The sequence below is a fragment of the Moschus berezovskii genome, chromosome 19 (genome assembly GCF_049115385.1).
Source record: "Moschus berezovskii isolate FMDL1 chromosome 19, NW_MosBer_1.0, whole genome shotgun sequence".
In the NCBI taxonomy this organism is placed as follows: domain Eukaryota; kingdom Metazoa; phylum Chordata; class Mammalia; order Artiodactyla; family Moschidae; genus Moschus; species Moschus berezovskii.
The window spans coordinates 64,005,431-64,020,569 of record NC_142478.1 but is presented as its reverse complement, the minus strand read 5'-3'; the positions used below and the strand labels follow the sequence as shown (position 1 = coordinate 64,020,569).

Genomic DNA, 15,139 nt, shown 5'->3' with positions numbered 1-15,139 from the left:
AGGACACACGGAGGGACAGAGGGATGCAGGCAGCACACGGGCATGCTTTGGGCCACTCATACCCGGTGATGATGGGTGAACATTTGCTAGCTGGAGGAGGGTGGCTTGTCCTGATCCCGGGTTTTCAGCCCATAAATGTGTTGGCTGAGTCCAAATCCTTGCTCTGAAGTGCAAGGCTCAGGATTCAAAGGTATTTTCTTTTAGCCCCGGGCCCTGATGATAGGAACTAGGCAAAACTTGCAATTAAAGTACAAGCATGAGGATGTCCCTGTTGGTCCAGGCAGCGGTTTAGAGTCCACCTGCCAATGCAGGCGACACGGGTTCGATCCCTGGTCCAGGAAGATCCCAGATGCTGTGGGGCAATCAAGCCTGAGGGCCACAACTACTGAAGCCCACGCGCCTAGAGCCCGTGCTCCACAACAAGAGACAAGAAAAGCCACAACCATGAGAAACTCTGGAACCACAACTGGACAGTAGCCCCCGCTGGACACAGCTAGAGAAAAGCCCACGCAGCGATGAAGACTCAGTGCAGTCAAAGCTAAAGATAAATAAAAAACCCACAAGCACGAATACACACCCTTAACACACATGCTTCAACAGACCATGGGGACAGCACCCTCATTCCTGGATTTGCATCCAGTTTAGGAAACAAAGGCAACTGACACCCAGGCTCCAAGGTGCAGCGTGCCCACCCCACAGGGGGCCCAGGGCACACCACTGCCTCTCTTTCTCTGGTGCCCTCTGCCAAAGCCTATGGCAGTCGCTTGGCCCGCCTCCTTCCACTTAACCTTCATAGCTGACTCAAGTGGCAGTACTATTATTTCTGGTTGTGGGAATGCGTAACCTGGGGTGCGGGGACATGAAATCCCTTGCGCACATTCACACAGATGGAAGGAGGCGGCTCTGATCTCACAGGCCACGCTGCTAACCACCATGCCACCCTGCCATTCTAGAACATGCCCCGCCCGGGGGAGGACACAGCCTGGATTCCTCATCCCCATGGGACCACGGCCCCTTCAGTCCCTGGCTGCACTCCCTTGGAGGCTCGGGGCAGGCTGTACTCTCTGCAGTCCTTGCACTCGGATAAGCAAATGTGTGCAGACCGCGTACCGTCACTAGCGACGGCGGTCGCTGCTGATGGCACTTGCACTGCAGCCAGGCACCCAGCGAGGAGGCAGCTGTCTCCGCCTTGAGAAGCTCTGCCTGGCTCACTCGCCATCACCTCTTCCCACCACCGGCCTTGTTTTGGTGGGATTTGCAAGGCGAGGTCCATAGGTGCGGAGAGGCCCGATGGGACTCCCCCTACGAGACGCTCAACATCACCCCAACTGGAGTGGGCCTGGGGCCATGTGCACACATCACCCCTCCCTGCCCTCTCCCCCACCCCGGCAGCATGTGAAAAGTGAGAAGTGGGAAAGGAGACGTCAACTGGCGCGACCCCCCAATTAAAGCTGCGGCTGTTTACCAGTGAGAAGAACGCTGCCTGCCAACCCGCCTGCCATCCCATCTCCCTACTGCCGGCTCCCCCCAAGTGTTTATTTAAGCCAACACATTGCTCTGCTAATTGGATAACATTCCATGTGAAAATAGACCTTTTAAAACAACAGCAGCAGCGGCAAATAAAAACAGCTGCAACTGCAAAAGTACAAAGGCTCGGTGGGCTCGGGGAAGGGAGAAATTAAAGGCGCATGCATGGGGAGGAAAAGAAAAAGGAAAAAAAAAAGAATGTTCTGGTTGCTGAGCCTCAAGTCTGCTCTTCTTCCTCAGTGACTGACCAGCGGTCCAGGTAAAGACGGAGAAGGTGGCGGCTTCTACATGGAATCCCAATGGCTATTGGTAGCCTCTCGGCCAATGGGTGGGGACACAGCTGGTCTGGAATCCCAGGTCGCCTGCCCAGGTAGAAAGCTGCTTTGTCCGAGGCTTGGGAGGGCTGGATGCAGACTGGGGCTATGAAGGCTGCTATAGGGATGCCCGCTACTTCTCTGGGGCCCCCGGAGGAGCTGATTCCATCCTGGGCCTGTTCCCAAGAGACGTTTTAAGGCCCAGCCTTTTGGCCTTCCTCCAAATGTCTAACTGGTGAGTCCTTTTCTTTGGGAAGGGGTTGGGGCTGGCTGGGGGTGTGAGGCAGAGGGGCTGGGCACACTGTCTGGTCTCAGCCAACATGCGCTCTGAGTGAATATGAGCATGAAGGGAGGCAGTGCTAACACGTGGCTTTTGGAATCAGATGGACATGCGGGGTTTCTCAGCTCTGCCCAAGGGGCCCCATCCCTTTGAACCTCAGTTTTTCCATCTGTCAAACGGTTTCCTTAAGCCTATGCGTGCGAACGCCCAGATGGGCTTTTAGAAGCGGATGTGCTTTTTAAATCGGTGCCAAGGGGCTCCCCTTCCAGAAACATCATCAGGGCCCAGAGCACTGCGTGGGCCTGTGATGCTGCAAACACCCCTACCCCTGAGGGCAGACCCAGGCCGCGGGAGGAGACTGCTGAATGTGGGACTTCCCATCTGCCCTCACCAACCTTTATCCCTGCTTCCTTCCAGCACGTGGGAGAAAGTTCTTTGAGACAGGCAGGCTCATTGCACCTGGAGGCTCAGATAATAAGCAGCCCTTTCAGAGGGACTGACATTTATGCCTGGGGCATCAGGGGGCTGGTGAAACGCCCCAGGTTTGGGAGAACCTGCCAGTTCTGGGAGCCTGTGACCAGGGCTGACAGCCAGGTCCCACCCCCAGTTTAGCATCTCAGCAGGAGCCAGGTCCCGGCTTCCCACGGCCCTGTATGCACAGAGCTCAGCCAGTACTTGGAGAAACCGGGGAGTGAGTTAATGCAAACCTCTCTCACATTCCGGGGTTGCCGCAGGTTGGGAGGAGACAATGCGTGTGCCGAGTACGTGTCACACACAAAGCCTGCCCGGCTGTTGCTGGAGCCTCCGACTATTGTCCTCAGTTGCTTGGTTACCCTGAGCTCTCTGTGGAGCCTCGTGCTAGCATTATCTTTCCTGTTTGGGGGTGTGTGCTTGACCCTGGGGGTGGGGGGCAGACAGATGATGGAGTTCCCCAGGATATGCTGGGTTGGAACACGGACGGGGTCATGGAGCAAGGTCAGAAGACTGAGAATCCCTGGGTGTGGGGAGGACGCATGTGGCCCGTGCTCGGGGCCCAAAGAGAGACCTGGGTGCTGTGGGGATACCTCCGGGGACGGACCGGGAAGCCTAACTCTCTCCTCTGCCAGCTGGTGTCAGGGAGGAGCCCTGTGCCCGGAGTCACACACTTGGTTTCACAGCCCTCATCTCTCACTGCTCCCCAGACCCAAGGTGCTGCAAGAGGCCTTTTCCTCCCTGCCTCCGCCCCTCAGAGGAATCCCCCTCCCCCTTCTTTCCTCCTCTTTGCCTTTTCTCCTGTCTGAGGACTTCTTGGGGCCCCCATGGGGGGCTTACATCTCCAGGTTCAGACGTTGCTGATGCTAAGACAGTGCCTGACTGCTCATCTTCACATGGGGGAGGAAAACAGGGATGAAATGAAGCCTGTGGTGAGGGAGCCGAATGGTTAGGGTTCAGTCAAGACCTGGACAGGTTTTCTAAAGCAGGTCTTCAAAGAGAGAACCGCTGGGGGTCGGGAGGGTGCTTGCCCTGAGAAATGGGGGAGGGGGAGAGGTCCTGAAGGCCCCTCTGCCAGCCCTGGGATTCCCGTGAGTGCTGTCTTTGGAGAAGAAAAAAAGAGGATCTCTGGGGTTTTCTAACTCAACGTCTCCTTCCAGCGTTGCTTTGCCTCTTCAAACTCACGCCCACCCTTGAGCTAACCAGGTATTTACAATATTCAGAATCCTATTCACCGATATGCAGTGCGCACGGCACTGTGGGTCAGCGGAGAGCGCTAAATGTTCCACTCGGGAGACAATAAAGTTCTTCAGACAGACGGGGAGAAGGAGAGGCAGAAGGCACGGCGGCTTCTCTGGGAAGCAAAAAGAGCAAAGGGATCTTTGCAGGAGAGGTGCGCTCCTGGTGGGTTCAGACTTCATAGGAGACCAGATCACTCCTCGGCGGCACAAAGGGCCTGCCGTCCCGACACTGAGTGGGGCCAGGACAGCTCTGGAGCCCAGCTGCCGCCTGTCTGAGGTGAGGGGCAGCGAGAGCCAGTCCCGGAGGGGTTTGGGGTTGCGTCCTCGCTGTCCTCAGCCGCCCTTTCTCCTCCTGGAGCTCAGGATGGAAGGGAGGGAAGGGGCGGGGGCGGGGGTGGGCGGGGGAGGAGGAGCCACCTCCATGAATTGGCAGAGGGCTGTGCTGGGCTTGGCAGAGAACATTTGTAGCTTGGCCTCTGGTGCGGGGCACTGGCACTGCCCTGGCCCACCTGCGGACCCCCACCCCCCTGCCCCGTTCTAATGATCCCAGGGAACAAGGCGATACTGACTGTGTCCTGGGGACAGGGGCACGTGGAATTTCAAGGCTGGGAGCTCACATCTGGTCCCACCCTTTGGGCCCTGAGAGCCACGTTAATTCTGCCGTCAAGCTCTGGGGAGAGGCCTCGGCTTCCAGCTGGAGGAGTGCTGACAACTTTTCTCTTTGCTCCTTCTATGCCTTCTTCTCAAATCATCACCACCACCACCCTCACCATCCTCCTCCTCATTGCAGCTAACACACAGAGCTCATGGAGGCCAAATCCCGCTCTGACACTATCACTTCATCCAAACCTCACGACCACAGAATGAGGGAAACCCCATTCTTGTTTTATACGGGGGGGTAACTGAGGCATGTAGGACCCCCCTCAAGGTCACACACACTGCAGGTAAGTGCTAGGATCCTGGCTGTAGAGTCTGTGCCCTGACACCCAGCCCTGGCTATGCTGTGTCATGCTAAGTAGCTTCAGCTGTGTCCGACTCTTTGCGACAGCATGGACTGTAGCTCACCAGGATCCTCTGTCTATGGAATTCTCCAGGCAAGAATATTGGAGTGGGTTACCATGCCCTCCTCCAGGGGAATTTCCTGATCCAAGAATTGAACCTGTGTCTCTTGCATCTCCTACGTTGGCAGGCAGATTCTTTACCACTGAGCAACCTGGGAAACCCAACTGTCCCTGAATAAAAGATGTGATTTAGGGACCAGGAGTGAAGCCCCTTCATTTCTCCTCCACAGTCTCCCTGACATCGAGCAGATGACGGTGGTTCTGCACAAACACGGAAGCTCAGGGCTTGACGGACGCAGAGAAGAAAGCACTACCTTGCAGGCCTCTCCTCTCCTGTCTGCGGACGGAGGGCTGGTGGCCCTGAAGGACCGGGGCTGGTGCGAATGAGCACCGCCTGCCAGGACCTTGTTACCATCCGCCTTCACTCCGTGACCACGGGACCTGGCATCGTCCCGCTTTGTACAGACGAGGAGACTGAGGAACAGGGCAGAGCTGGGAAAGCAGAGCGGCCAGCTGTTAAGAGCTGTGCTCTGGACTTGCTGTTCCTGGCTTCCCGCCCAGCCAGCATGGGGACCCCCACAGGCGCACCCCTTGCTGGTGCGTGTCAAGGCCGTGCATGGGCCGGCTGCATGCAGCCGGTGCGGTCTCTCCTGCCACGAGGACGGGAGGCGAGGGAAGGGCTGCTGGGGGAGAAGAAAGAGGAGCAGATGTCTGGACAAACATGGCCACGTGTCAACAAAGCAGGCACTTGAGTTCAAGACGCTGACAGACAAAGGTGGCTGGCTGGCAGGCTTGCCGGGGTCCCGGGGCACCCTCTCTGCCTGTGCGTGTTTCCCAAGGCCCACAAAGGCCGCAGCTGTGTCCCTGAGCTGCCACCTCCAGCTCCACCCCTGGAGCAAGCCAATGGGTGTTCTCCCAACCAACACCCTGTTTCTCCGAAGACGCCTCGTTGCAGGCGGGGTGCGTGCCAGCCCTCAGTGTGAGCTGCTCTTCCCCGCTGCACTGAGCCCCCAAGGGAAGACAGGCCGGGGTGGGGGCGGGCAGGCTGTGGCACAAACACAGCTGAATGAACCCCAGGCCACAGAGCCTCTGCCTCTCTCTGTGGCTGGGGAGAGAGGACGAGGACTCAGGACCCCTGTGTGACGAGCCCCAAACCTGGAGAGGCCGCCTTGCTTCAAAAATAAAAGCTCTCTCCAAGCAGCTCTAAACCCGTGCTTACACACAGCAGCACCTGCCTTGCCTGATCTCCCCTGAAAGCAGCACAAAACAGAACCCCCAGGCACCAATGGGAAGAAGTGGGGAAAGAGGTGACCCTGGGGTTCCCACTGGGCTGCCTGGTGGCCTCCTCACTGACACCACCCACCGGCTCCCCTCCACAGCCTCCACTGTGTCTTCCAGGCTTGCTGTCTGCACTGCAGTAGCCTGGACCCTGAGCTGCCCCTTCCTCCAACACGAAACCCAGGGTCTTCTCTTCCAAGGACGTCATACAAATTAGCAGGGTTGCAGGGAGGAGGGGAGAGGAAACCCACATCGGCGGGGGGTGGAGAGGGGCACCCACATCTGTTAAGAGGCCTTGTTGCTTCTTTGGCAAAACAGCCCACAAAGGAGAGGCTGGGTGGGAGGGACCCCGGTCTCACCTTTGCGTCCTGCTTGGTGAGGAAGTCGACAAAGCCGAAACCTCTGTGCGTGCCCGTCCCGGTCATCTTCTTCGGCAAGCGGACGGTCTTCAGCTCCCCGAAGGTGCTGGAACAAAAACATGCGAGTTTTAGAACTGCCTGTACTGGAGCCGGGTGGGGGGTGGATATGAGGGTGGGCCAGGACTGATGCCCACTCGCTGATCCTTGCCAGTCAGAAGAGCGGGGTGCTTACAGACCGCACACGCTCGTGTCAGTGCCAGCTCCTCACTGGCCAGCACGTGCCCTGGCGGGGGCACGTGGCTGTCCTCCTCCCTTCGGGCCGTGGTCATCACGCCGGGCAGCAAGAGGACGACCCGGCTGATGGAGACTTCTCCCTTCCTTTCTAATGGGCGGACACACTCATTCTCCCTTTGCCTCTGGGCAGTTGAGGGGGCAGGGGTAAATATTCAGGAAGTAGGGGGTGGGGATCCAGCCTCCTGCACACCTGACTGGGCTGGGGGAGGCACTGGCCAGGGCCAGGGCCTGCTCATGTGTGTGCGCTGGGGGCCCCCGGGCTCGGGGTCAGCACGGTCTCCTGTGCTGAAACCAGCCCCACGGCTGTGCTGTGTAAGCAGGATGAGCCCCTGATCCCAGACATGGGACCTGAGATGCTTCTTCAGCGCTTGGCGCTTGAATGACACACAGCCACACCCTCTGAACTCCACTTCTCCTGCCTGCTTCTGGGTTTTGATATGTGGAAGATCCCCTGGAGAAGGAAATGGTAACCCACTCCAGTATTCTTGCCTGGAGAATCCCATGGACAGAGAAGCCTGGTAGGCTACAGTCCACGGGGTCGCAAAGAGTCGGACACAACTGAGCGACTGGACAGACGGACGGAAGCGAAGTCAGGCCAAGCTCTGCAGGAGAAAAGGGCTCGTCCCCCCGCCCCCTCCCGACAGGGGTCAGACAGGTAAACACGGTCCCTGGCCATCCCCCAGCCCCTCCCCTGCTTTCTACCCCCTGCCCCCCAAGGATAAACCTTTAAGAAATTCCAGGACAAAAGGATGAGGCCTCCCTTGCTTTTACCCTGTCCCACTCCCCCCGGCCCCACCCCGTCCTCAGGTCCATTTATCAAACATACACACAAGATTGCCGCCGATAAATATTTAATGCACGCGGCATCTGAAGAGAGGTGTTATTTTATTTGAAAATCTACACACACTTGCGGGTGCCGGGGCATACGCACCTACCCACAACGGTCTAGGATGCCTTGGGGCCAGAGACAGATTGGGCGAAAAAAACACAGTAAAGGCTGTAAGCTCTCATGAAATGATCTAAGCTAAATCCGAGGAGTTAACCCGCGGCCCTGCCAGCATGACCAGGCATCGGCCAGCCCAATTTCTGGAGGCAGGATGGTGTGTAAATGCGGCATTATGAGGCCTCAAAATGAATCTGCACGTCTCCCTGGTGCGCGCCCGGCCGCTCCGCTCCCCCTCCTGGCCTCTCTCTGAGCAGGGGGTGGGGGTGGGGGTGCTGCTGGTGAGGAGGCTGGCCTGCCCGAGAGGGGAGGGGCTGGGGAGCACCCAGTCTTCCCAACACCCCCCCAACCCCACCCCTAGTTGGGGCTCATGGCCGACTTCGAAGGGCCCAGAGGCTGGGCAGGTGGGGATGAGCAGGAAGGTGAAGTGGGAGAGAGCCCAGCAGAGCCCAGTCCACAAACCCTGCTTTATTCTGCCATCTAAAGGCCGACGTGCCCCACGACAGACAAGCCGCCTCTTTCTCCAGCGAAGCCCCAGCGCCTCCTCCAGGGCTGGCCTTGGACATGGAAGGCAGGGGATACACACACTTTCTGGTAGGACCCTTTGGGTAAATATAAGCGGCCCTCTGGCCCCAAGTTCTTCCGAAAGCCACGAGGGCTGCAGGGGCAGTAGCATCGGATGGATCCAAACCTAATCTGAGGAGGCTCCTGGGCACGGGGGGGTGGGGGCAGGCTTGGCAAGCACCCATATGTGTCCAGGCCATGCTGGGTGTTGGACAGACACAACTTATGGGTGTGCTGGTCTCTCCGCCCGGCCCTCCACTCCTGCCCCAGCTCCCAGGCTCTTTCAGGCCTTGACTTAAGGCAGCAGCCTGGGCTGATCTACTTGGGGTTCGAGGGCCCACTGTGCTTCAGGGTGCTGCCATGTGGACACCCGAGTAATTCTCTGCCTCCTCCTGGGGCTGGAACCCAGCTCTGCAAAAGTGGAAACCACATCTTTCTATCTTGCTCATCACTGGATCTGTGGCGAGGCACCCTGGGCCTGGCCCAGAGTGGATGTCTGAAGGTAGTTTTGGAATGAAGAAACAGTACCTCTAGTGGAAGGGGGACATGACCACTGGGACATCACACCCACACCTGGAGGGTGAAGGAACCAGGCCACGGGGTACACACACCCCCAGCACAAATGTTCATTATCATTGGTCTCCCCATGCCCATCTTACAGATGAGGAAACTGAGGTTCGGGAAGGCAAGTGGTGGCAGGGCTGGAGAATGAGCTGGGGAGTGTCTGATGTGAACCCGGAGCTCTCTCCACTGCCCAATGTTTCACCCCCTTTAGTTATCTGGAGGTGACCACTTTCAGGAGTGGGGACTTTCTTTCTGTCCCCGGGGCATGGCCCCACCTGGCATGAAGCAGGAAGGCCAAGTGTAGGGGGCGGCAAGGTTTGACCCATGTAGGCTCTGAGGGGTCCAGTGACTTGCCCGAGATCGCAGTGAGGGCGGCTGACTGAGTTCCAGTTCCTTCCACCTTCGCACTGTGTGCAAACCCCCTGCCTCTGCCCGTGGGGGCTCCAACCTCCTGTGCCTGGCTCCTTTCAGGGGAGCTCGCGCGCGCGCGCGTGTGTGTGTGTATGTGTGTGCATGAGACAGATGAGGGAGAGACTGGTGAGGTTAATTCCTTCCTCTCCGCAGAGCACTGCAAGCTGTGGACGCCCCATGCATGGTAAGCAGCTGAGGGTCCGGAGAAAGCCGAGGAAAATAATTAAAAGGTGGAGAATAAAGCTGATGGGGAGAAGCTGAAGGAGCCACGCTCACGTGGCCTGGAGAGGTGGGATATGAGAGCTCGGCGGGGAAAGCCTGGATGGAAGGGCAGCCTCAATCCATAAAGGATGAGGGCGGGGACCAGGGAGCTGGGTCCTGTCCCAGGGAGACGGTGAGCCGAGGAGGTGGTCACAGCCTGTCTGGGCTGTCCAGACAGACATTGGCACGGCCAAGGAAACGCTGTGTCCCAGGACCCGAGGAGCTTAAAAAAACAAAACCAATACTATTCTTTGCGGGGTGGGGGCTTCCGCGGTGGTTCAGATGGTAAAGAACGTGCCTGCAATGCGGGAGACATAGGTTTGATCCCTGGGCCATCAAGATCCCCTGGAGGAGGAAATGGCAATCCACTCCAGTATTCTTGCCTGGAGAATCCCATGGACAGAGGAGCCTAGTGGGCTACAGCCCATGGGTCATAAAAGATTCAGACCTGACTGAGAGACTGGACAACAGCATCCTTTGGGGACTGGGAAAGGGTGATGGTGGGCCCATCTGTTCCTTCCTTCTGAGAATGCGACAAGAGAGAGGGCAGGCTTCTGAAACAGCTGAAAGATTAGGGTTAGATCTTAGAACCGCTACCTGTGAAACCCCAGAATGAATGGCTGGAGTGTCAAGACACTGTCATTGTGTCTGTCACCCCAGCGACCGACAGAGTGCCTGCGACGTGCTAGGGCTTTTAAACATACTGTTTCCAGGTACAACAACTGTGGGTTAAGAGTGGCTGCCTCCTGTCTTCATAGATGAGAAAACTTAAAGCACCAAAGAGGCCAAGTGGCCCGCCTAAGCCCCATGGCCCAGGACATGAAACCCAAGCCAGTTTTTGCTCCTGGTGGAGAAAGGATGCTCGGGACATGGATGGCTTTGGTTGAAACTACTGTGTGGGAGAAAATAGAGCCAACACTAATGATCTCAGAGAGATACTTAAAGAGAATTAAAACAGAGAAAGAAAAAAGGTTGGTGTGGTGGGACAGGGGTTGGGGGGGGCAGCGGAGAAAATCAATGAAGTACCTTTAGCTCTTTGGAGATAAGCGATATATAAATACCAACCATTATTAAGGTTCTTATCTGACAGCAAAGCCCAGGGAGCCATGTTTAAGAGTGGCTTTTGCAGGAAGTTGTATGTGTCTCCTGGGAGCAGAGGCTTGGGTGAGGCTGGGCAGGGCCACCAGGGAACCAGAGAGGGAAAAGATGACAGGGCACCCAGGAACCCCATCCTCCCACCCGCCCCTATCCAAGTCCAGACTCTACTGCTTGGGAAGGAGACAAGGATGCTCCCCACTGTGTAGATAATAGAAACCACAAAATAGCAATTACTGTATCAGAAGCTGTGAATAAAGAGGACATACCAGGCTTTTAAACATGGCCCGCCTTCCCTCCCCCACCACGCTCACACTTCAGTAACAAACTCACACCTCACTTTTCCAATTATTTCATTCACCTCGGGTTCACCGATCACTCCCCCCACGCCGCAGCCCCACCCCCGTCCATGCCACGCTGGGGAAGCACGTGACTGGTAGGGGATTCGGGGGCTTTCGACAACTGGAGTTTGTTGTCACGTTTCTCGTTTCTTTCGAGGTGCGGTGGGGGTGGGGGGTGGGAGGGGGCGCAGAGGTGTGGAGCGAGGCAAGCCAATTATGCCTGGGCCTCATAAACAAGTCCAGGCATGCAAATTGTGTTTGCACACAAGGTCTGAATGTAGACACAACGTGTGTGTGTGTGTGTGTGTGTGTGTGTGTGTGTGAGCACACGTGCGTGTGCGTAGGGATCCCCTCCGTTGAGGCTCTGTGACCAGACCTGCTGCAGTTCTGGATGGCAACTTTGCTCGGCGGTGGGGAGTGGGGGGTATTTTTGGCTCTGCTACTGAAAGGGATGAAGCAGCCTCTTCTCCACCGAAGTGATGGGATGGGTTGGGGAGGGGAAGGAAGTGAGGGGCAGACTGAAAGGGAGAAAGCCCTCCAGAGATGCCGAGCCTGATGATTTGGTAGCTACTCTGATGCCTGGCTTTGGGGGCTTCATGCGCAGGCTAACCTTCTGGCCCACACGCTGACACCAAGTGAAGGTCAGGCACGCCCTAGGGGGCCTCGGCCCTTCTGCTCCCAGGACACAAGTCCTTATCGCTGTCCTATTTGGATCCACTGGAGGAACCGGGGTCCCAGCAGAAGTGCTGAGTCACGTGGGGGAAGTCTGACATCTCTCCACCTGTGCTCAAGGCATTACTGGGGGGAGGGGGTGGAAATCAGCTGCCACCCAAGGCATCCAGAATTGGAACAACACTGTGGTCTGAACGAGAATGAGATGAAGGGCTGGTTGTGTGGTAAGAATAAACTGCAGGCTTCTTTCTGTTCCTTCTAGAGCAAGAAAAAAAGGGCTAAATCTCTTGGCATTAGAAGCCTTTCCAGTATATCGCTGCCACCACCAATTTTCTAACACACATGACATATCCATCCATTCCTATGGTCTTTCTCAGTGCTACATGCCCTGCAGTGTGTTAAACATGGGCTGCACATGATCTCACAATAGCCTCATGACCTAGGCACTGTTGTGCCCATTTTATAGATGGAAAAAACTGAGGCTCAAATTATGTGATTTCTCCAAGGTCACCCCCTGAGTCATTACCTGTGACAGGAGGTGAAGTGACCTGTCGTCCCACAGGTGGTCATGAGCCAGGCTGAACTCCAAGTGGGCAGTCTGTCCCTGAACCTTTGCTCACCGGGCGTTTGCGTGGTCTGTCTTGTCTATCAATAATTGGCCAAAGGGCTCTTTGTGCAAGGTGCCAGGTGAGAGGTGAGGGTGGGCCATACATCAACTTTGTTTTTAGGGATCCTGGGCTGGCAGGGAAGAGCTACAGGCAGGTGGTGAGCTCCCCCACCACTGCCCAAGGGTCCAAAAAGAGGACTCTGGGATCAATCACCTCCCCATCTCAACTGCTTAGTGTCCACAGCTTGGGGCTTCTGATCTCTGCTCACTGCTCTCCCTCTGTTCCCGCATGCTGGTGAAGAGTCCGTCTGTGAATTCACGGACCCACGGAGTAGTTCCCACCAGGTAAGTGAACGTGGCAGGTTGGCAGTTGCTTCACCCGGCATCCCGACTCATGGCTCCTCTCCTTACTGAGTTGCCATGTGGCTAAGGGCCCCAGCTTAAGCAGGATGGGGGGACAAATGGGCTGAATGGACACCTAAGGACAAACCCATCTCTCCATCTAGGACAGGTGGGTTTCTGCAGCCAAGGGAGCCTGGGCAACATGACCCATCACTGAAACCTCCAGTTTCTGGAATGTGTACAGAGCAAAGCCTCTACCTGAGGCTGCCTCGTCCAATCCTCCGGCCTCATAAACTAGGAAACAGAGGCTAATCTGACCACTCTGGCTCTCCTCCTGCTCCCGAAGCCAAGTTTGGCCTAGCCTCAGAACCTATGACCCTGCTTTTCCCATAACCCAGAACTCTCCGTGCCGAGCTGTTCCCACGATAGACCCTCTTGTCATCCAGTCTCAGCTTGAATGCCACCTTCTCAATGAGGCCTTCTGCGTTCCAGGCAGAACCCAGACTCTAATGCTGCTCCTCCGCTGCACCAGCCACGCTCTGTCACCTCTGAGCACTGTCTGGAATGGCTTGTTTACCTGTCTTTCCCTTGCCGTTCAGAAAGAACCACAAGAGACAGAAAGAACACTCTAAGACAGCAGGGTCTAGTCTCTGCTGCGTCTGCGGAAACTTGGCCTGCGCCTAGCCCACAGGAAACACCCTGGGAACATTCACAAAAACACGCACTTGACATTGACTGAGTCCTCGGTGAGCGCCAGGTCCCCCTCCTTCGCTCTGATCATCTCACACAAGGCATATGCTATTGTGACAGACACCGGTGTGTCTGGGGCCAGGCCAGGACAAGCAGTCCTTCTGTCCTCAGGATGCTCTCTCATGTTCCACAACCACACAGTATTACAGGCAGTGTTTGACCCCTGGAGGTCCATGCTCCTTCAAAAGTAGCCACAGGAATTCCTTCAACTGCAGGGAGTGAGTAACAGCCGGCAAAACGGGGGTGGGGGGAGGGGGGGCTGGATTACTTACCAAGGGACCAGAGCCCAGACAACGGGGTTCAGAATTCTGCCCTGCTGGGTCGGAGAGCAATGACATCGTTCCCTCCAGACAACCCTGGCCAAGCTGCAGCCAGCAGCAGGGGGTCTCGATGCGAGGCTCCACCTGCAGTGACCACTCCCCCAGAAGGTTATAAAGGTGTGTGTTGCCCCCCAGTCGGGCCTCTACTCTGTCATGGGGGATGGTGGTGGTGGGGAGGGGGTGGGCAATGGGTTTGGGAGTCAGTTCGTGGAGGCATATTTAAGCTCAGAGTTGTTCCTCCTTCTTTTGTTCTCGCTCGCTTTTTAAAGAGTGCCTTTTAGAGTGAACTTTTCCAATTACTCACCACTCATCACAGTGAGAGCTGGATGTAGAAAGGTTGCCTTATCGCCATCGGCGCACTAGTCCTTTCATTCTTGCCTCTTGGAGGCTGAAGAATGGCCTGGTTTCCAAGAAAGGGAGAAAGGAGGTGTGGAGGATAGCGCTTAGCTTTTCTCAATAGCCTTTCACAGGGTCCTCTGCAGGCAGGCGTGACCCTCTCGGGGATGAGCAGTTAAATGGTATCTCTGAATCAGATTCAGGGCCTGCATTCCAGGCAGAGCCCAGACTCTCCCGAGAGGCTCTGGTGCAGAGGCCCTGGCCCGGCTCTGCCCTCGCCACCGGTGTGACCCTGGCTGAGTCGTTTCCAGGCTGGACTGATAATCAGGGGAGAGAGAGAGAGAAAGGGAGGAAGGTGTATAAGAACATCTTGAGATGTGCCAGGGCCAGGACAATTAGGGACAGAATGCTGGCCCTCGAGTCAAAAACCTCTGGGGCCAGACGGACGACAGGAGGCGGCCAAGAGCAGGGGCAAACTGGCAAAGTCCCAACTCTGGGTCAATCTTGGACCAGCAGCATCAGTGTCATCTGGGAGGCGTGTCAGAAAGTCTCAGCCCATCCCTCTCTTTCTGAAACCGGAAACTCTGGGGGAGATCCGGCAGTCCAGGTGGTAACAAGCCCTCCAGGTGAGGGTGCGCCTGCCCAGGTTGAGGACCACTGCTCCATCAGAGTGGGCAGGGACTCCTCAGCCCCATCTCAAACAGCCAGCTGGGAGATCTTTTTTCTAAAGAGGTCTGCAGTCCAGACTCTTTGAAGAAATGGAGTTTTCAAATACTGGTAAAAAAGTCAAAACATTTTCAGCGCTGAGTTGCCAAACATACACAACTCCCCGTTTTTAGCATCCCCACATGTAAGTTCAGTTCTGATCCCATCCTAAGTGATCAGAAGGGCTGGTGTACTTCCCAAGTGATTGAGTTTCCTCCCCTCTTTATTACCCCAGATTGGGCCCCTACCCTACCCTTCCTGGCCCCCTTGGGCTCCCTGAGGACAGAGAGGGTTTTCCCAACGCGTTTGCCATGCAGCACCTAACCAGGCATGGACACCTTTGTGGGTGGCTACACATGCAGCCAATGAACTGCCCCTTACCATTCTTCAGGACGCAGCCCCA

General features: G+C 56.5%; 1 protein-coding gene across 1 annotated transcript in view; it reads right to left on the bottom strand.

The window, feature by feature from the left end:
- The window catches only part of RBM19 (RNA binding motif protein 19), a 122,810-nt gene that overhangs the window by 29,454 nt on the left and 78,217 nt on the right, over window positions 1–15,139 (bottom strand). The window contains exon 22 of the mRNA XM_055404341.2: window positions 6,532–6,637. Within this exon, the coding sequence (XP_055260316.2) occupies window positions 6,532–6,637 (106 nt within the window). The remainder of the gene's footprint in view (window positions 1–6,531; window positions 6,638–15,139) is intronic.